Genomic DNA, 22,497 nt, shown 5'->3' with positions numbered 1-22,497 from the left:
ATAGCAAGATAATCTGCATTGTTCACCTCTCCAAGAATGTGGGTTTTAATAACTGACAACATACAGTCCAACAGCTCGTTCTGCATGGTCTTTGAGGTGCCTTTATAAAGTGTCGCCGTCTTCAGATGATCCTCCAACACATTATCAAGTGGAGCAACCAGATCCACTAGGCCCCTGAAGACGCCCGGGTTGTCTGAGGTTTCAGTCTCATCATGGCCACGCAAAGCCAGCTCAAATGCTCCACAAAATTTTACACAGTCAATTATCTTGGACAAAATGTGCCGGTTCCGATCCACTTCTTCATTGTGTTTCTTCACTGCAAGCCTGTGCCCTTGTTGAGCTGCATGGCAATGTGAGCTCTGCCTAGCATGGCTAGCTTCACCGTGTTGTCCATGTGTGCCCGGGATGACTCGTGTTTCTTCACCTTCTCAGAAAAATGTTTCATGTCTGTAACTCCTGACTCATCCATGCCTTATCTGTCCCAGTCGTTTGGAATAACAAACACGGAAAGCAAAATAACGCATTAGCGTGAACGCATCCAGCTAGCCAAGCCTTCCTGGTGTACCAGTTTCGGGAGAAGCGTGTGTACAGTTTACCTTTCTCCTTGTCCTGCTGGCTTATCTTTACGTTGGGCTGATCTGGTCCAAGCTCTTTGACATTAAGTTTTTCAACCATTGTTCTCCTCTCGAACGGATACTGGAGAAGAGACCGAACTGAATTCAGTGGCTGCTGAGATCCGGTATCCATGCTCGTTGTAGGCCCACTCACGTCCATCACTGCATCTGCGTCACGACCAAATACCTTGCTCGAGTAGTCGAGACTGTCGAGCTCAACCCGAACATCAACGAACAGCCTTGGGAGGTAGCTCTATCGCCCTTCGGCTTCCGAATCGACGTCGCTGATTGGATGCATTCCCACTCCTATACCTTTGATTTTCTTGTCAGCTATTGGCTGGCTGCTTCACTGCTGTTTGGGCGATCTTTCTGTCGCCTCCACCGCTCGGCAGGGAGCTTCTCACCAATTATATATATATGTATAATTTGTTTTTGTTACAAAACACACAATTAACTTAGAATGTGATTATTGTTAATTTTATTTATATATTTTTTAAAATCAAAATTAAAAACATTGGGGAAAACTGGGGGGCGGCACCCTATTGCCCTCTAGTGGCCAGCCGCCACTAAAAGAGCCATCCCCATCTTCACTGCTGAGCACACTGGTTCTCCATGCTGTTGTTGGACTTCACATGAATCACCTCCACGGGCTGGAGCCTCCTCCGTCGTCCCTCCTTCCACTCATTCTGCTGCTGGTTCTCTTTAGGTAAAGGACGACTGAGAAAAGAACAGTCTGTTTATTACCCACAATCCAGTCTATTTACATTAGGGCTTCCTTACTTTGTCTTAGTTTATATAAAAACAGATAGAAAAACACAGGATTAATTACTACTGGGTGACAGTGACAGTGGCCCGTCTCGCAACTGGACTGTTGCGGGATCGAGTCCTAACCAGTCTGTGGTTGTGTCCTTGGGCAACACTTCACCTCCTTGCCTGCTGGTGGTGGTCAGAAAGACAGTGGCACCTGTGTACGGCAGCCTCACCTCGGCTAGTGCGACCCCGGGCAGCGGTGGCTACATTCAAGCTCATCACCACCAGGGTGGGAATGTGTGCTTGTGGATGAATGGATGTGTTGTGACGCGCCTTGGGGGGTTGTAAAAGTCTACAAGATGCTGTATCAAATGCATTAAACTGAATGAGGACCAGACTGGACTTGTTGACTGGTGCTAAATAGGTGGGTTCCAACTAAAGGGAGATCACCCTCCCTGGAAAGGTCTACAAGGTCCTGGAGAGGAGGGTCAGATTGAGGAGGAGCATTGTGGTTTTGGTCCTAGCTGTGCGACCGTGGACCGACTCTTTATCATTGCTAGGGTACTGGAGGGGGCATGGGAGCTGCTTGCCAGTCCGCATGTGTTTGTGGAACTGAAGAAGGCTTAGAACAGGGCCTTGATCCTGTGGGGAACACTCGGGTGGCATGGGGTGGATGACCCTCAGTCCCTGTACAAACACAGTGGCTCTGCTCCGTGTTGCCAGCAGCAAGTCGGACCCGTTCCTGCTGAGGGTTGGACTCCACCAGGGCTGCCCTTAGTCACGGCTCGGTTCTGTGGGGTTTTATTTATATAGCACCTCCCTTTAGAAAACCACAAGCTGCTTCACGAGTACAAGTAAAATTTAAAAAATAATCAATTATATAATAAAACAACAACAACATTGGAGCCCAAAACCAGCAGAATTGACAGAAACACCAGCATGAAAAGAAGCCAGTGAGGAAGAGGACGAACCGCCTGAACAACACGTTTTAGCTGAAGACCATGGTGTCCTCATCTTCATAGACAGAACTTCTAAACGCAGCTGTTGGTGGCAGGAGGTTCTCGTCTCTGCTTTTTGCAGATGATGAAGCTCCATCCTGCTGTGACCTTCAACACTTGCTGGGGAGGTTCCCAGCCAAGTGTGAAGCAGCAGGGATGAAGATCAGCACCACCAAATCCAAGGCCATGCCTCTCAACCGCAGAAGGGTGAATTGCCAACTACAGGTTGGCCAGAGGTCCTACCTCATGTAGAGTTTAGGTATGTGAGGGTCTGGTTCACGAAGGGATGGGGGAGCGGGAGGTCCACAAGTGGATTGAGACAGCAGATTGAGGACTAAAGAGCTCAGATGTCCTGGAGAGACTCAGAGTAGAGGAGAGGAGCCAGCTGAGGTGTTTTGGGCATTTGGTGAAAATTCACCCTGTACGCCTCCCAGGGGAGGTGTTTCAAGTATGCCTTCAGGTCGACCCAGGACACGAAGGGATTATATCTCCATGTTGGTCCAGGAACACTTGAGAATCCTACCGGTGGAGCTGGTGGAGGTTGCTGAGGAGAGGGATGTCTCTGCTGGAGAGGCTACCACGAGACCCGGTGGTGACCACTCCACTGAATTTAATTCCTCTAAGAACTTAATACAGGTCACTGTTCAACAGGTGAGAGCTCGGAGGATCAGCTACTGACCTGTCAGTCACATCCGAGTCTTCAACGCTGATCCTCACACACTTGGCAGGTCGCGGGTCTGACCCTGAAGCTAGAACAGAACAGAAATTATTCAGATTTCCATCAGGAAATCCCGTCTGCAGGGAGCGAGCAGCAGGTCTCACACCTTCTGAGCAGCGGTTTGTCTCAACGGCCTCCAAGTCAGCTGTTTTTGAGTCCGTCACTTCCACAGCAGCCATCTGCTCACCACGAGCAACGCCTTCAGGGGGGGCAGGGATGTCCACAGGAAGCTTCTCCCTCCTTTTCCTCTGGACAGGGTTCTTTTCCACCTCTGCAGACAGGAAAGTGTTATGGACAAGACGGCAAACAGAATAATGAGGGGGTTGGGTCCTTCTGTCACCTTTGGGTTCATATTTGTATTGAAGCTCTTCCACACGCAGCTGCAGCTTTAAATTGTCACTCTGAGCCTAAAGGAAGAAGACCAAAACCAGGAAGTAAATATGTCCATGTCTGCAGCCGAGCTCAGGAGGACTCACACCAGCAGCATTACTGCAGAGGCCTGCTGGTGAGACGACTCAACAAGCAACCCAACGTGAGTTTATGCGGATGACGAGGCTGTGGACACACCGATCTGGTGAACAGGAAGAGCAGCTTTACCTGCTTCAGCAGCTGCTCAGACTTGAACAGCTTCCTCTCCAGCTGCAGCGCTCTCTGACTCTCAGACAGAGACTTCATCCTCTGCCGGGAAAGCTCGTCTCCTAAACGCTCGACATCTTTCCTGAGAACACACACCAGAGGGCACAGAGCTGTAACATGTATGTGACCTCATCCTGAACAAAGACCACCCTGACTAAACCAATCAGCTCTCTGCTTGAGCCATTGTCCACCTAGCAACTGGATCTTCATTAGCAACTCCAAGCTAGGACGGCCCTCGGTGCTCAGGGTCAGAGTTAGACCTGGGGACTCACCGTGAACCAGAACCATACAGCTGCTGATTAGTCTTCCTCCTCATTTTTAGACCTAATGGAGGGAAACAGTGAAGCAGCTGAACTCACTCGCTGTTGCTGAGCTTCATTCTGAGAAGGTCGGTGTAGTAGGTCTCATCTGGACCATCAGAGTTCCCTGCTGGAGACTGACTGGCTGAGTGGGCTTTTAACAGGATCTACACACACACACACACACACACACACACACACACACACACACACACACACACACACACACACACACACACACACACACACACACACACACACACACACACACACACACACACACACACACACACACACACACACACACACACACACACACACACACACACACACACACACACACACACACACACACACACACACACACACACACACACACACACACACACACACACACACACACACACACACACACACACACACACACACACACACACACACACACACACACACACACACACACACACACACACACACACACACACACACACACACACACACACACACACACACACACACACACACACACACACACACACACACACACACACACACACACACACACACACACACACACACACACACACACACACACACACACACACACACACACACACACACACACACACACACACACACACAAAGACAATTAATCTTTAGCTGTGTGTGTGCGTGTGTGTGTGCATAGTGAGTTTGCCATTTAGCCGACAAGCTCACCTCTGACCTCTCCAGTCTCTGGAGTTTAGCATTCAGATTCTGGATCTCTTCATTCTTCTCCGACAACATGTCCTGCAGTCTCTCCACCTGGTCCGAGTCAGCTTTAGAACCCAGCAGCTGCATCAGAGTGGCTATCTGGATCTGCACAGCACACATGTGTTGCTGCATGGTTCACGTGAGAGCAGCTTCCCCCTGTAGTGATCGTACCTTCATGCGCTGCATCTGCTGCTTGCTGAAGGCATGGTGCTTCTGCAGGGACTGGTACTGAACCTTCATGCTGATGAGCTGTTTCTCCATCTCAGCTCTCTTGTCCTCCAGCTGCAACGACATCCAACAGAATGAGCAGCAGAGGCAACTTCAAACCCAGCTGAGTGTGTGTGCTTACCTCAGCGAACAGCGAGTTCCCCTTACTGTTTGGATCCTGGGCCTGCTGAAGAACCTGATCCAACTGGATCTGGAGGTCTCGGTTCACTTCTCGAGATTTCTGTGGCAACACAAGACTGGAATAAGTGTGCAGAGACACGGGCTGGAAAAAACACTGAAGCTCAACATTGGTTCTACTTAGCAGCAATACACTGAATGTTGTGTAAAAGTAATCAAGTACTACACAGTAATCCAGTACGACACCGTTAGCTAAAATAACAAGCTAACGTTATCTTAAACAAGGCAGCTTTATTTGTATAGCACATTTCAAACACAAAAGCAATTCAAGGTGCTTTGATTCAAACATTTTATTTAACTGCTGGAGCAGATTAAGACGATGATGCCTCACACTTAAGCTTGGTTTATGCTTGACGCATTCACTTTCCGCGCGGTGATGCGGCTCGCGGCTGGAACGCGCTTCACAACTCGCAGCGTTTATGGTTTGTGCGGCTCGTCTCTGCGGTGAGCCAATATTCTCCCAAACTGTAGGGGGCAGCATGGAGCTCTACGGCATGCATCCAACACTACACCATAGTAGAAGTAGAAATTACTGTTTACAACATGTCATTTCAGCATTTTTAACAGCATCCTCGTCTTTTCCGACAGTGTGAGCTATTTCTCTCCAAGAACTATTAACAACATGTTGATCACGGTGATCTTTGAGAGCTGAATCATACAAATGTCTGTATTTACGAACCTCTGCCGTGCCGGTCCGCCATGTTTTTCCACGTCCAACCGTCCGCGTGGTTAGAAATTTTCCGAGGTGCGTGTTGCGGAAACCTTTAGCCCGCTGTCGCTGGTTTCATCATCACCCAGTGGCCCGGTGCATTTAGTGAGGAGGACCCAAACTTTAGAGCGCTTCCTTTCTGCCATGCTGCTTCTCTGTTCACAGTTCGCCCACAGCGACTGATGACATTACACTCTTGCTCCGCCGCTGCTGTCCATCTTGGCAAATCGCAGTCTCACAAGTTCTCGTCATGAAGGACGTATACCGAAACAAGGCACCGTTTCATATGACGTGAATCAGTACTCAGTTGGTACTATGGAATTTGGTCGGTGCCTTAAAACGTACCGAATTCGGTACCCATCCCTACTGGTTACTGTGTAGTACTTGATTACTGTCAAGGACATGAATCAAGTACTTGATTACTGTCAAGGACATGAATCAAGTACTTGATTACTGCAGACTACTTGATTACAGTAATCAAGTAGTCTGCAGTAATCATGTACTGCACAATAATGAAGTACTACACAGTATTAATATACTACACAGTAATCAAGTACTGCACAATAATGAAGTACTACACAGTATTAATATACTACACAGTAATCAAGTACAGAACGCATTACAGTTTACTGATTAGGAGTAAGTCACCCCCCCCATCCGAGTCTTACTCCACCCACACTTCCTGTTTGAAAATGATAAATGAGCCGCACTTGTATAGTACCTGTCAGAGTCAGAGGACTCCAAAGCGCTTTACACTACAGCGTCATTCATCCATTCACACACACATTCACACACTGGTGGTGATGAGCTAGGATGAAGCCACAGCCGCCGTGGGACGCACTGACAGAGGCAAGGCTGCCGAACACAGATGCCACCGGTCCCTCCGACCACCACCAACAGGCAAAGTGGCTTGAGTGTCTTGCCCAAGGACACAACCGCAGAATTCTCTGTCCGGAGCCGGGATCGAACCTGCAACCTTCCCATTACTGGACAACCCGCTCAACCTGTTGAGCTACTGCTGTGACAAATGTGACTAAAGGCGATGTGGCCTGTTTGAGGGAGAGGGCGCGGCGTGCCACAGTAGAGAAACACACACACACGATGATGTAGCTCATCACCACCAGTGTGTGAATGAATGAACGAATGAATGAATGACTGTAGTGTAGAGCACTTTGGACTCCCTGATGTAGAAAAGCTCCAGGAGCAGGTCATCTACCATTTACTTGTTGCTTCTCATGCTGTGAAATTATTTTGTTGTGATCTGGTGCTCCATAGAAAAACCGGATGGAACTGGAAATATGAACCATGATCATCCATGAAGAAGAAACAGCCAGAGCCTCGGGCTGAGGGCTGACACCACTCACCTCTAAGGCATTAAAGCAGGACACAGCTTCTCTCTCTCTCTCCTCCTTCTCCTCTGTGAGTCGCTCCAGCTGGCGCTGCAGGCTGCAGGCTCTCAGCTCCACCTGCTGCTCTCGGCACAGACTCTCCTGCAGAGTCTGCTCCAGCTCCACCTGGAACACCCAAAGCACCACAGTCCACAACTGGAGATCAGGGACCAGCTTTACCATCTCAAAGTAAAAGTCCAGTTCACACAAAGGGTTGGCCATCATTACCTTCCTATTCTCCAGCTCAGAAATCTGCACCTCCATCATCTCAGACGGCACGAGAGTCTGGCTACGGTCGTTGACAGCTCGGAGCTCCTCCACCTTGTTGTTAAGTGTCTCCGTTTGGACCTCCAGCTTGTGCTTCAGCTGTTTCTCCATCAGCTGGGATTCCTCCAGAGCAGACTGCATCTTCAGAATCTAAGACAGGACAAGATCACAATGATCATGTCAAAGTCAGTTTAATTGTCACTTCTGCCACATGTACAGGACATATAGAGAAATGAAATTACGTTACTCTCAAACTCTCGCTAGATAGAAAATAAACATTTAGTATAAAAACAGTAACCAAGTTCAGAGAGACTGTGGGGGAAAAGAGAGGAGAGTTGGGAGAGCCGGGAGGGAGTTTAGCTTCCTAACTGCCTGATGGATAAAGCTGTCCTTCAGTCTGTTGGTCCTGGCCTTGAGACTCCGCAGTCTCCTCCCTGACGGCAGCAGCTCGAAGAGGCTTTGCATTGGGTGAGTGGGATCAGCCGCAATGCGAAGGGCCTTTTTTGTGAGGCGGGTGCTGTAAATGTCTGGTAGTGACGGGAGAGAGACCCCAATGACCTTCTCTGCTGCTCTCACTATACGTTGGAGGGTTTTAATGCATGAAACGTTGCAGGCTCCGAACCACACAGTGATGCCGCACGACAGTATGCTTTCGATGGTGCCTCTGTAGAAAGTGTACAGGATGGGGGCTGGTGCTCTTGCTCTTCTTAGTTTGCGGAGGAAGAAGAGACGCTGCTGTGATTTCCTCGCCAATGCTATGGTGTTGTTCGTCCAGGAGAGATCCTCTGTAATGTGCACACCCAGGAACTTGGTGCTGCTCACTCTCTCCACAGACACACCGTTAATGGTCAGAGGAGCATGCTGAGTGTGTGCTCTCCTGAAGTCCACAACAATCTCCTTGGTCTTCTCCACATTTAGAGAGAGGTTGTTGTCAGCACACCATGTGGTAAGGCAGCTCACCTCGGTCCTGTAGTCGGTCTCATCCCCGTTGTTTATGAGACCCACCACTGTTGTGTCATCCGCAAACTTCATGAAGAGGTTAGAGCTGTGTAATGGTGTACAGTCGTGGGTCAGCAGAGTGAAGAGGAGGGGGCTCAGCACACATCCCTGGGGGGCCCCGTGTTTGAAATGATGGTGCTGGATGTGTTTCTGCCGACCCGTACTGCTTGTGGTCTTCCAGTGAGGAAGTCCAACAGCCAGTTACACAGTGAGGTGTTAAGACCCAGCTGGACCAGTTTTTGAGTAAGCTGTTGGGGGATGATGGTGAATGCTGAACTAAAGTCTATGAACAGCATCCAGACATATGAGTCTTTTTTGTCCAGATGTGTGAGTGCTGAGTGGAGTGCAGTGGAGATGGCGTCATCGGTCGAGCGGTTGGGCCGGTATGCAAACTGGAAAGGGTCCAGGCAGGGGGGCAGAACAGACTTGATGTGTTGCATCATGACTAACCGTTCGAAGCACTTCATAAGGATGGGAGTAAGTGCAACAGGACGGTAGCCATTAAAGCAGGAGGGAGATGATGTTTTTGGAACCGGAATAATTGATGTGGCTTTAAAGCATGTGGGGACGACAGCCTGGATAAGTGACGTGTTGAAGATGTCTGTGAAGACATCAGTTAGTTCCACTGCACAGTCTCTCAGTGCCCAGCCAGGAATATTATCAGGACCCGGAGCTTTATGTGCATTGATCCTGCTAAGGGATCTCCTTACGCTATTCGGGGATAGAGTCCCCTGGTGACCCTCCTGGTCACCAGGAGGCGGTGGAATCTTCTGTGCTGTGGTACCGTTTTGCACTTCAAAGCGAGCAAAAAATGTGTTCAGCGTGTTCAGCAGGGAGATGGTGCTATCACAGGTCCGTGGAGGGGGCTTGTAATCTGTGATGGTCTGAATGCCCCGCCACAAGCTTCGTGTGTCTCTGCTGTCTTTGAAGTGTTGGGATATTTTCCTGGAGTACTGTCTCTTAGCCTCTCTGATACCACGGGAAAGGTTGGCCCTAGCTGTCCTCAGTCTCATCTCGTCTCCTTTCCTGAACGCAATATCCCGCTCCTTCAGCAGCCTGTGGACCTCTCCTGTCATCCATGGTTTTTGATTTGCACGGACAGTTATGGTTTTAGTTAGTTACATCCTCAAGGCATTTCTTGATGTAGGCTGTAACAGTCTCTGCATACTCCTGGAGATCAGTGGTGTTATTGTAGGTGGCAGCCTGCTTAAACATGTTCCAGTCCGTGGAGCTAAAACAGTCCTGTAAAGCCTCTGAAGACCCTTCTGGCCACACTTGTATTTGCTTACAAACCGGTTTGGTGACTTTGACGAGTGGTCTGTAATTGGGGTGACGGTGGCACAGGAGTTTAAGTGCTCGCCCCGTAATCGGAAGGTTGCAGGTTCGAGCCCCGCTCAGTCCGTCGCTGTCGTTGTGTCCTTGGGCAAGACACTTAACCCACGTTGCCTGCTGGTGGTGGTCGGAGGGACTGGTGGTGCCAGTGCTCGGCAGCCTCGCCTCCGTCATCCCCACCAGCGTAAGCAGGCATTAGCATGACAGTAATGTGGTCTGAGGCACCAAGGTGAGGGAGGGGGAAAGCTTTGTAAGCTCCTCTCTGGGTGGTGTAAACACAGTCCAGTGTGTTATTTCCTCTTGTTGGAAAGTCAATGTGTTGCTGTATTTTTGGAAACATGCACTTTAGGTCTGCATGGTTGAAATCCCCAGCCAAGATGAGAAAGGCATCAGGATGGGCTGTCTGCTGCTCGCTGATGCGCTGGTACAGTTCATTCAGTGCCACACTCCTGTTGTTGTCATTGGAGGAGGGAGGGATGAACACAGCACACAGTAGTATGGCTGAGTATTCCCTCGGTAGATAGTATGGCCGCCACTTAATAACCATAAGCTCCAGTGCAGGCGAGCAGTGTTTGCAGACCGCGACAGCATCGTGACACCAGGCGTCATTGATGTAAACACAGAGTCCACCCCCGCGGGCCTTACCTCCTCCACCAATATCTCGGTCAGCACGGTAGCAGGTTAGCTGGTCGAGCTGAATGGCACGGTCCGGGACACTGTCACTGAGCCATGTTTCCGTCAGTATAAAAACACAACAGCCCTTTACATTCCTCTGAGATGAACGTAGTAATCGAATGTCGTCCAGTTTATTTCCTAGCGAGCGTACGTTGGCCAGGACAATGGAGGGGATAGCGGGTTTATGTGGGCTAGCTACTAGCCTAGCTCGGATGCCGCCGCGCTTTCCCCTCTTCTGCTTTCTCTCACGTCGCTTGAGGCGCCTCCATTGTGGGCGAGGAGCAGGAGTGGCAGTCGGTGATTTAATAGTCCTCCGGAGCAGACCCAGACTTCTCAGCTCTACGGCGTCCACAGAGTTTAACTTAAAAACATTGTTCCTGCCGATGTCGAGCAAAGATGTTCGGTCGTATACACACTTGCAGACAGATAGGCGTGACATGGACATACCGAAAAAATAAATAAATAAAAATAAAAATAAAATGTGGTTTAATATCAACACACAGTCAGCCACATGGCTACATGGATCCACCAGAGTCAGAGATGGCGGATTACAAGACATAAACAATAATGTAAACAAACAGGTCAGCTGTTCCAACAACAGCTGAAGTCCCTCAACACTGTTCCATGATAAACACACACACATGCCAGTGTTTCCCCTAAGAATGTTTCCAGCTGTGTGTGTGTGTGTGTGGGGGGGGGGGGGGGGGGGGGGGGGCTTGGGGAGAAATTATGACACGTCTCTAAATAAAGTAAAAATTTCTAGTGCAGATTGGAGACAACCCATAGAAGCACTGATTTGATCTCATTTCAGAGAAAAGTAGAACAGGTCAGATGCACCTAATAAATAAAATGACTAACCAACTCAGGAATCTTTCTTTGCTTCATTGTTCTGGTGCTGAGAATATCACTAATGCGGATCAAAGGAGATACACAGATTAATGCACCTCTTATTTATTATTTGGAGACTACATTTACTGCAGCTGGCAGAGGCAGAGATTTTTTCTATTGATACACAGAATTTACAGAATCGTTTTAAATTTTAATAGGGGAAGACTGCAGGAGGGAGCGGTAAAATACAGGGGGTCCCCAGCAAAAACAAGAAACTTTACGAGTCTGATGAAACCCGCTGGTTTTCCATCAGGCAGTCACGGGACTGGTGTCAAGCCAGCCTCCAGTTTGAGACTTGCAGTCAAGCCAGCCTCCAGTTTATTGTCGCTTCCCCGTCTATTCAAAGTATTACGGGAAGGGATGTGGAAACCGGATTTCAAAATAAAATTCAACTACGAGTGAATTATCAGATATTTTAAGAACATAATGTAGCGTTGGGAAGTTATAATGGTCTGCCCTTAACAGCTGCCCCTTCACACAGTAACACCGCCAAGGTCGGACGCTTGGTTCAGTATGTTTACATTCCAGGAGAAGAGACAGAAGAACAGAAGAAGAATGCTTTTCATGTTTAATCAAAGTACTTAATTTGTGACAAGCTAATCAAAGCATTTGTTGATCATTAATAATCAGGTGAATGATCTGTGAAATAAAGATGTCATGAGTTATGTGTTTAAATGAATAAACAGGGCTGCACCAGTCACACTGATATGCATTACCATGGAAACGCATGACACATTGTTTTCAACCAATCAGAACTTTCGTCTATCGTAGGGCAGAATCCGGTTTGTTTATGAAAGTAGTCCAATCCGGTTTACTAAGATTCTTAAACAAATGGGAGACATAAAAAGAAGGCAACGCCATTTTAAGTCAGTTCCACGTCAGTTCCAACTTTCAGCAGTTACATGTGAACTCAGCTCCCCGACATCCGAATTCCTAAGGATTTCCATCGTCATCATTAAGAAGTTCAGACTGGCCAGCTGTACTTCCTTCTTTGAGCTGAAATCTGTCAAGCTGGAGATTTTCCGTCGTTTATACCAACGATACGGCGGTCCTTCAAATTAAGAGTGAACTTGCTGACGCCTGCCAACCACTAACGGAGTTATCCTCAGACGGGCGTTGTGTGCTGTGACCGCTGTTTCACCAGCTCCAGTACAACCGAGGTCTTGGAACCTGGCAATTCCTGATCTACACGGGAGACTCCTTCTAAGGTACGGCAAATGGCGGCTCATGTCATCAGCTTCTGAAGCCTCGTGGTAGCCTAGTCATAACAAACCAGACTCGCTACGTCAGCCTAGAGATTCTGAACAAAACACACACACACACCAACATGAAACATCTACATCCATATGCATCCATCATTGAGATAGTCCTGGTAGATTGTAAGAATTTATAATTATAGAAATTAAAGATTCTTAAACGATCCCAACTCTCTCTCTTTCTTGTCTCTCAGTCAATACAAAGTGTTTAAGTAAACTCCCTGATGATAAAAACAGCCTCTTCTGATTGATTACTTAGATTGTATGAATATACAAAATCAGGTAATTAAATTATCTAATTACAGTATATAAATATACAAACTTCTAATCGCAACAATAATAACAAATAATTTAGGCTTGTTCACTATTAGCGCCCTGTCAATATAAAGGCAATCTTATTTTGGATTTCAAAGTAAAAGCCCTGTGAATTTTCATTTTTGAACTACTCTTTCAATTACTTCAGAATGCTCTTAAAAACAAAAGTCATATTTCCAAAGAGCAATTGCATTTTGTATCAACACTATCAAACCACAGCAATTTGAAATTGCCCATTTTTGACCGACTCTTAACGATTTCAAAAAGCTCTAAAATGGAAAGTTGCTGTTTCCACAGGGTACTTCCACTTTACATCAACAGTACACAACCCCACAGTGATACCATATGAATATCTAAACATTCTGATGTTGCGTTACAAAATAAAGGCCTTTTAAAATTGTCCATAATTGACATACCTTTAATGATTTCAAAATGCTCTAAAATGGAAAGTTGCTGTTTCCACAGGGTAACTCCACTTTATTAGCCTAGTGAACTAGACCAAATTCTTGCTTTGCAAAGAATGGTCTAGGCATGCTCCATTGGAACCTCAGCAGCTCCTACCAGGACTCTGGCTAGCCAATCACAGCTCTCTAGAGGGGTTTCAAACACATAAAGAGCTGTGATTCGTCCATAATGGTGGGCCAATCATAGTGCTCTATCTGCTTAGTGAACAAATCACAGAGCTTTATCCGCTTTGTGGGCCAATCAGGGCACTCTATATGCCTGGTGGGTGGGATGATGCAACAGAGTGAAACAAGAGTATGTCACATTCATTGTCCAGTAAGTAGCATGCAGAGATCATTTGAAAGACAACGGTAGAACCCGCCCCACAACCGAGAGCCGTCAATGGAGCATGGCCAGACTAAATAATACATTTATTTAGTCTGGCTTGCCAGGCTACCACTTTAGATCAACAGTACACAACCCCACAGTGATACCATATTAATATCATGTTATTCTGATGTTGCGTTTCAAAATTAAGTTCTATTAAAATTGGCCATATACGACGATTTCAAAATGCTCTAAAATGGAAAGTTGCTGTTTCCACAGGGTAACTCCACTTTAGATCAGCAGTACACAACTCCACAGTGATACCATATCAATATCAAAACATTCTGATGTTGCGTTTCAAAATAAAGTTAAAATAAAGGGCAATTTTAAAAGAACTTTATTTTGAAACACAACATCAGAATGACATGATATTGATATGGTATCACTGTGGGGTTGTATACTGTTGATGTTAAGTGGAGTTACCCTGTGGAAACAGCAACGTTGCATTTTAGAGCATTTTGAAATCGTTTGGTCGTATATGGACAATTTTAAAAGGCCTTTATTTTGAAACGCAACATCAGAATATTTTGATATTGATAAGGTATCACTGTGGGGTTGTGTACTGCTGATCTAAAGTGGAGTTACCCTGTGGAAACAGCAACTTTCCATTTTAGAGCATTTTGAAATCGTTAAAGGTATGTCAAATATGGGCAATTTTAAAAGGCCTTTATTTTGAAACGCAACATCAGAATGTTTTGATATTGATATGGTATCACTGTGGGGTTGTGTACTGTTGATATAAAGTGGAGGTACCCTGTGGAAACAGCAACTTTCCATTTTAGAGCATTTTGAAATCAAGTTTGGTCGTATATGGGCAATTTTAAAAGGCCTTTATTTTGAAACGCAACATCAGAATGTTTTGATATTGATATGGTATCACTGTGGGGTTGTGTACTGTTGATATAAAGTGGAGGTACCCTGTGGAAACAGCAACTTTCCATTTTAGAGCATTTTGAAATCAAGTTTGGTCGTATATGGCCAATTTTAAAAGGCCTTTATTTTGAAACGCAACATTAGAATGTTTTGATATTCATATGGTATCACTGTGGGGTTGTATACTGTTGATGAAAAGTGGAAGTACCCTGTGGAAACAGCAACTTTCCATTTTAGAGCTTTTTGAAATCGTTAAAAGAGTCGGTCAAATATGGGCAATTTCAAATTGCTGTGGTTTGATAGTGTTGATACAAAATGCAAATGCTCTTTGGAAATATGACTTTTGCTTTTAAGAGCATTCTGAAGTCATTGAAAGAATAGTTCAAAAATGAAAATTCACAGGGCTTTTACTCTGAAATCCAAAATAAGATTGCCTTGATATCGACAGGGCGCTAATAGTGAACAAGCCTAAATTATTTGTTATGTTCTTAAAATATCTGATAATTCACTCGAAGTTGAATTTTATTTTAAATCCGGTTTCCACACCCATTCCCGTAATAACTTGAATAAACGGGGAACAGAAAACAAACTGGAGGCTGGCTTGACTGCAAGTCTCCAACTGGAGGCTGGCTTGTAGTGATGATGATGTGAAGCCTTTTGAACCAACAAAGCTTTACAATCCAATTGTATTGAAAAAAGGTTCAAGGTTCGATGCTTCAAAACTCTGTGAGGACATCTGCTGGTAAATGTTTGTATTTCATTGTATTGTCAGCCAATTCTACTGAAAATGAATGGTGTATTGAACTTTATGGACAAAAAAAGCATTAAAAAGCTTCCTCAGGATCATATAATAAAAGTATCTTGAATTTGAACATTACATTAAATATACTAAAATTGTTTTTCTTGGTGTGAATACTTGAAATGAAACAATGTTTATTTTTATGGGACACGTGATGAAATATATCTAATTTACACATATTAACATTCTCTACATATTCAAATATTTTACTTTTCACATTTCTATTGGATTATTAGGCAGGAATAATTAGCTCAATTTATGTATCTTTTTTAGAAATAGAGTAACAAAATGAAGATTAGAAAATTCACATAAGGATAGGACATACTAAATTCCATTACACGTACAACCAAACTGAAAAGCCCATCAACTATTATATTAATTACCAATAAAAGAAGAAAAATCATACCAAACTAGACTTTAATTTAATTAAAGGAAAATGACAGACGGTCTAAAATATATAGCCCTACAATATGCACCAAGTATTACTACTATAAAGGTAATTTACTAGACTAGACCAAATACATTTTCAAACCTTGTTTGGAGAGATTAAATTGAAACATTCCCACATCTCAGAACGCCCTCTTTTTGCTACAGGATCCATTTTTGCGACTCTGTGTTTAATCACAGAATACTGAATCCTGAACCGTCAATCTCAGGTCATACAAACCTGCGCCTCTCGGTTTGCGTTGCTTTAAATGTTTGAAACAACGTCTGTGTCTCAATTCAGGGTCTGCATCCTACGTCGGCCGGATTTGTCGGCCGGTTACGTCACAGCGCCGCGACTAGGCCTGTCCCAATTCGAAGACTCCTTCAAATGCGGTCGACGAATCCGGCCTTCTTTTCGCCTGAATGAAGGATGGGTCCGGCGTATCCTTCAATGGGTAGCATTTCCCAAGATGCCTTGCGGGCCGGCCAGCAGAAAAACGGCGGACAGTGAAGCGGGAGCTGTCGGAGAGGATTGCGCATATAAATGTCAGTATAAACTTGAAAACTGTTAGGTTAAGGACTTTTTGTGATACATGAACGTTATTTTAGTTAGAAATGTTACAGTAAAATTGCGGTCTCGGCTCGTATGTTCGGCCGCTTGGTGTCGTACTTCTCCCGCTACGTTTTCCCCCTGATTTTAATAGAAGTTTGTATTTTAGGTACAAGAGAAAACCAGGGAATTTATTAAGCTTAGGGCGGAGATGGACCACATGATCACCGGAGCAAAGTATTCGGCGGCTGTGGCATGGAGGTACAATAACATCTCATATTTTAAATAACTCGTTTGAGTTTATTTTTTTCTGCGAAACGATGAAAGGAATAACCCGTTGTCCTCTTTTCTCTTCCTGTTTCTTTTCTTACATGTTTGTTAAGACTATTCTGGAGAAAATGGGCATCCAGGGGAAGGTGACAGTGATGACCAGCTCCTGGAGCTGATCAGGGAGGACATGAGGCTGCAGAGGGCACAGGAGAGAAGGGAGAACTTTGACAGCTTTTTACTTTGCTAGAAAAAAATGGTTAATAAAGATTAAACATGTACATATAACAGAAATATCTAAATAAAATCAGTTCTGCATTAAACTCTTGAATTTTATTTTGGTTTACAAATGAGAATTGTTTACTAGAGGGTATCCCGCTGGGTCTGAAACGTCTTAAAAGGTGATAAATCGGTTTTGGTCAAATCAAGACCCTTAGAAAGTATTAAAAACTATTATCACATCTTTGCTCAGGCTCAGCTTGTCGAAAGTATTTTTTCCGAATTAGCTCTCCAACAGTCAAGGAAATGATTAAAGATCTAAATAAAACTTCGAGCTCCATCGTTTAAAGTTCCTTCTCCCTTCTGCTCAGCGGTTCCACGGTTGCTAGGCGACGGAACGATCGCCGAGGGAGAGGCGGGAATTCATGAAGGCTAGGCCTGTCCAAATTCACAGCCATTAACATCCGGTCTACCCGGCCGACGGAGGACCCAGCCCACGTCGGCCGAGTAGGCTGGGTCCTTCGAAGGATGCAGACCCTGAATTGAGACACAGCCAACGTGTGAAGAGGTCACGTGGGTGGAAGGGTGAATCGAAGCGTCGTTGCTCATTGGTCACGTGACTTTCAGTAAACAAATCAAGCTCCGACACAGTGCTTTGCTCTGCGGTGGTTCGTTTTGGTGATACAAGCTTCAAATCCTGCGTGTCACAGGTAACATCACTACTGGCTTGACACCAGTGTCACGGGACAGCTCCAACCAAGGGCGTAGGAACCGGGGGGGACGGTGGGACGTGTCCCCTCCAATATTGGACAAACGCGCATTTGTCCCCCCCAATAACATGGAGAAGAAAAAGATTGATTTTGAAATATTTGACTCGCGAGCTTTTATTTTGAAAGACACCGCGGACTTCTCTCCGACACAGCCCCTCCCCTCAGGGAGTTAGACAGGCTGGCTGAGCAGTGTTGTCAGATGTACGATAATTATCGTATTTGTACCATAATTTTGGGCTCTGTACGATCAATAGTTTCAAAAATCCTCAAATGTACGATAATATCACATAGCATCTAGTAACACCGTCTTTTGCTGTGGCTTTCCCAAGTCAATTACATAATGTTAAACTGTTCTGAAGTCAGATTTCACCTCAGTGCTTACAGGTTTATGCTATTGTGTCTATTACAAAAACTGACTCTGGGTCTGTACAATAAATAGCCCAATCACATCGATAGGGCCTACTCTCGCGAGAAACTGTAAGGTTATATAATGTGGCAGTGGCCCGCCAGTTTTTGCTGTTTGCCCGCGAGCGCGCCGAGTTAAGTCTAATCTAGGATGACAGAGCGACGAGACAATGGCTTCTAATCTTAAAAGAAAAACCAGAGAAGGGACGGATGTAGGTAAAGCAAAGCAACACCGGACACAAGTTTATCGTCCTGTGTGGGAGTTGGACCCTATTTTCAAAGGATGGCTTGTACCTGTTAAGGGGAACAAAACCAAGGCTTTCTGTCGTTGCTGCAACATCCAGATGGTATCAGAAATCACTGTTCTCAAGAATCACGCAAAGGGAGCTAAACACAGAGAAAGGGTAAACTGCATTGCGCCAAACCAGACATCTATACTTAAATGTCTCCAGCAAACTAATGAAAAAGAGAAGTTTGAAAATGATGTGAATAATGCTGAAATCAAGCTATGTGGCTTTTTAGCCCAGCACAACATTGCAATGAGAAGCACAGACCACTTAGTACAGGTGATTAAAGGCATTCTGCTGCGACAGACAGTGAATCAGATGAGGAGATCGAGATCAGCAACTAGGTGAGTAGGCTGCTTTGTCATCTATTGGGTCAGTTTTTCCACTGCTGTGATGTTTTGTCGCGTGCTTTTAACCTATGTAGAAATGACATAAATAGGACTGTGCAAATGTGCATACTGTGTCAATGCGTGGAGGTCGGAGTGGTGCCGACACACTCTGCACGTTTATAGGCATTATATTACTGGTTTTAAAGATGTTTATTTAAACAGGGCAATATAAAACACCTTCTTTGTTGTATTATATGGGAGTGAGAAGTCGTTTATTGAACGTTATTATCAAATTTATAATGTACGATAATTTGTACTGAAAAACGATAATTTAGGCCGCTCTGTACGATATTGTGGGATTTTGGATCTGGCAACACTGTGGCTGAGTGAAGCAGGAGTCAGAGTCGGGGCAGACACAGGTGTCAGAGACAGACGGCAGCAGCTCAGCGAGTTCTTCTCATGGGCAAAAAAAGAAAGAAAGGAATTGTGAGTTGGTAATAATTTAGTCCAAGAGTATAATTGTATTTCTGGTCAAACGCTAAAATGGCTGACTAGCGTAAACATCTTGCTAGTTAGCGTTAAACATTAAACGACACAACTAGTCAACAAAAAATGGCAAATTTTACAGTAACAGACAAAAACCATTTGACACGAAATAAATAAAAAAGTAGAATCTCCACATAAAAATGGAGTTTGTAAGTGTGATTGTTGCTTGTTTGTGACATTCTCCTCACATTTCATTTTTAAACCTTATTCATGTCACTTTTTTCATATAAGAGACCAGAGGAAGTTCAGCAGGAAATGATGAAGAAGGTGAGACAGGCAGCGCCAGACCTGCTGAGGGTGAGACAGGCAGCGCCAGACCTGCTGAGGGTGAGACAGGCAGCGCCAGACCTGCTGAGGGTGAGACAGGCAGCGCCAGACCTGCTGAGGTGCAGGTAGGTGCTACAGTGGAGTGAGATTTTAGATGGATGATGATGAGAGGAAGATTCGAGCATGATAACAAGTGAACACGACTAAATAATAATATAACAGCCATGATTTTAATGTTGCACTAGTCGTCCAACAGTATTTTCACTCCTTATTCCTGTCCACTGTTTTTATATTAGAGATCAGATGAAGTTCAGCAGGAACCAGTTGAGGGTGAGACAGGGAGAGCCAGACCTGCTGAGGGTGAGACAGGGAGAGCCAGACCTGCTGAGGTGCTACAGTGAAGAATGAGATTGTTTTAGGTGGCTAATGAGAGGAAGATTTGAATGTAATAATAAGTGAACACAGTTAAATATACTGTGTGTAATCCCATTACAAGTAGGGCTGGGCAGTACGGTTTGAGAATAAATTACATTCTGTACACGCTTCCTTAGAAATATTAGAAAAATAAGTGTTAAACTCTGCTTTCTGGTGCATTTAGACTGCAATTGTGGCCACTGTTTTTTCTTTTGTCCGTCTGAAAATTAATGTAGGTCCAGCTGTTGTTGTAAACGCGCCCCCGTCCCCCCTGGGATCTCCGCCTATGGGCGTGGCGGTGGGATTTCAGCCGTGGCGGGCCGCCACGGCTATGCCTATGTAAGTGAAACCCTGCATGCAGCTCTACCTTGTTGTGGAGCTCGCTCAGGGCCATGTTGTGACTCCTCTCCAGATGTTCCTGATGCTCATCAAGCGTCTGCTTCTGTTGCTTTTTGAACGTCTCGTAGTCGGACTGAAGAAACTCTAACATTTGGGTTTTTAGATCCAGCTCCCTCTGTAGGGAGTACTTGTCTTGCTCAAGAGCCTACAGAAAAAAAAGCAGAACATCTGACTTTTACTGACACAAACTTAAACACAGGGTTCCTGCACAATTGTCTCGATCAAATTCAACTACAGCATTTTCCTTCCAGTGGATTTAAATCACATATTCATGCTGACGATGATCCCATGACTACCTGTTACTGGGATTTAACTCACGTCACATCTGGAAGAACTTTGTTAGTGACTCAAATATGTTCTAAACCTAGAAAATACATCTATTTCAAGGATCTCAAGCACCTTTAGGAAGCCTGAGATCACGATCTGGTTACACCTGGAATCAGAGCCATAGCAGCTTCTACACAACAGGAAGTGGCCGTGTCACACCTCAATGGTTTTGGTCATCTCCACCCTCTGCTCATCCAGCTGGCTCTGTAGCTCCACCTGCTGGTTAAGCAGACCCAGGCCAGCCTGAGCGGCCTTGCGGACCTGCTCCTCCTGCTCCCTCAGACGGTTCCTCAGCAGCTCCAGCTCCTCTGCTGCCATCTGACAGAAGACCAGAAGGGTTAGGTTCTCTAGGAGGTTCAGACGAAACCAACATGCTGCAGACGGTCAAACAAAATGCTTTCCAACCATGAAAACCTACTGGATAACAGCTTCAACCAGCAGATGATGTTTACACTTTAACTTCAGAACTGTTGCTGTATCCTCTGAGTTTTCTTTTTTAAATCACCCCAAGATCCTGATGGGTAATTTATTTGATCTGGAGCATTGCTTAGGTCATGCCACCATTGTTTACCTGTCCAGTACAGAAAGTATGCCAGAGTGCTTGTTCGTTACACAATCAGACTGGATGCAGCAGCACCCACAATCTTCACATCTTGTTCATTCAGGATAAGATTTGTGATGCATTTTCATGATCTAATAGAAATGTACCAGTACCTGTCACTAAATGGGCAAGGCCAAGCCAAGGATTAAAACAAAAGACGATTCAGGGCCCTTTTGACTGGTGGCCATGAGGGGTGGCTTAAGGGGGTCGCAGTCTTGTTTATCATTTTCTATGCTTTTTCCTATATAAACTGATTTAAAACCAGCCAACTGAACAACGGTCATTTTTGAAAGTGTATCAGGAACTGAGCATTACCGGTCTTCCTCCCCTGGAAGTAAAGAACCAGAAGTTTAAGGTCAGCCAGCTGGAGATGATCCAGACAGCAAAGGAGCTTTCTACAAACCTCAACAATAACACTCCACATTAAAGTATTTTAGTTGATTTTACATCAGATTTACAACTTTGGTGTCTTTCTCCTACTTATGTTAACATTTGTTATTCAGGTATTATTTAAACATTTTCAGCGCTCGTGGTCATTTAAACCGAACAAAGCACCAAATCCAGCTCTGACCTTTGACCCTTTATCACTGTTGTAAATCACCTGGAAGCAGGTGAGGTCTGGTTCTCACACATGGAGCAAAGCTCAACAGCACATTTTCACTGGGTCCCGTCTTTGGCTGGGTTTAGGCGAGGCTACTCTTTTCTGACCCAACAGAACTCCCCCTGACATCCAGCAGCAGCTTTCTAAACGGCCGGAGTTAAAGATGGCAGATCAAGCGGCTCCGGTTTAACATAAGCTAATTCAGTTTGGTTAACATCAAACACCCGCGGCTTTAAACTAGTAAGTGCCTCTGAGCAAACGGGTACAAAGATGGTTTCGTTGATGTGTAACAAGTACGTGACAAAGATAAATCGAGTTTCTGTACCGTTTTACGCAGATGTCGCCGGTTGGAGCGCCTAGTTTTGAATTCCGTTTCCGTCCGTCCGTGAAATATCGCGATATCCTGATTCAAACGACACGTCTTCCGGTGAAATTTAGCTGCTCCTGATTGATCCATTGGCTGTCAGTCTGAAACAGCTACTCCAGATTGGTCCAAAGGTTATGCACGTCTGAGTATAGCTGCTCCTGATTGGTCCATCAGCTGCCGGTCTGAATACAGCTGGTTGTAAACAGTCTATGTTCTA

The 22,497-nt window shown here is 45.3% G+C and overlaps 1 protein-coding gene across 2 annotated transcripts; it reads right to left on the bottom strand.

The window, feature by feature from the left end:
• Positions 1-1,069: 1,069 nt before the first annotated feature.
• On the bottom strand, positions 1,070-22,440 carry spdl1 (spindle apparatus coiled-coil protein 1). 2 transcript variants are annotated; one of them, XM_054738876.2, is made up of 14 exons: positions 22,239-22,440; positions 20,871-21,029; positions 20,353-20,529; positions 7,499-7,687; positions 7,247-7,396; positions 5,118-5,216; positions 4,940-5,050; positions 4,733-4,873; positions 4,076-4,182; positions 3,678-3,798; positions 3,421-3,487; positions 3,187-3,351; positions 3,042-3,111; positions 1,070-1,331 (listed from the first exon to the last, which is right to left on the bottom strand). In XM_054738876.2, the coding sequence occupies exons 1-14, from the start codon at positions 22,368-22,370 to the stop codon at positions 1,202-1,204; spliced, it is 1,818 nt and encodes a 605-aa protein (XP_054594851.2). In that variant the 5' UTR covers positions 22,371-22,440; the 3' UTR covers positions 1,070-1,201. The 2 variants fall into 2 exon arrangements, with proteins under 2 accessions (XP_054594851.2, XP_054594853.2); XM_054738878.2 differs by lacking the exons at positions 20,871-21,029; positions 22,239-22,440 and adding an exon at positions 20,784-20,803.
• Between the last annotated feature and the right edge of the window lie 57 nt (positions 22,441-22,497).

This window comes from Nothobranchius furzeri, chromosome 1, assembly GCF_043380555.1.
Source record: "Nothobranchius furzeri strain GRZ-AD chromosome 1, NfurGRZ-RIMD1, whole genome shotgun sequence".
In the NCBI taxonomy this organism is placed as follows: Eukaryota; Metazoa; Chordata; class Actinopteri; order Cyprinodontiformes; family Nothobranchiidae; genus Nothobranchius; species Nothobranchius furzeri.
Note: the sequence above shows the minus strand (reverse complement) of the source record. Positions and strands in the feature narration are given on the sequence as shown.

Coding starts and splice junctions, on each gene's coding strand:
- spdl1 (XM_054738876.2), bottom strand. CDS start 22,370: ATGGATCAATCAGGAGCAGCTAAATTTCACCGGAAGACGTGTCGTTTG. Junction 4,183..4,732: donor AGAGACTGGAGAGGTCAGAG/GTGAGCTTGTCG, acceptor GTGTGTGTGTAG/ATCCTGTTAAAAGCCCACTC. Junction 3,799..4,075: donor ATGAAGCTCAGCAACAGCGA/GTGAGTTCAGCT, acceptor GTGTGTTCTCAG/GAAAGATGTCGAGCGTTTAG.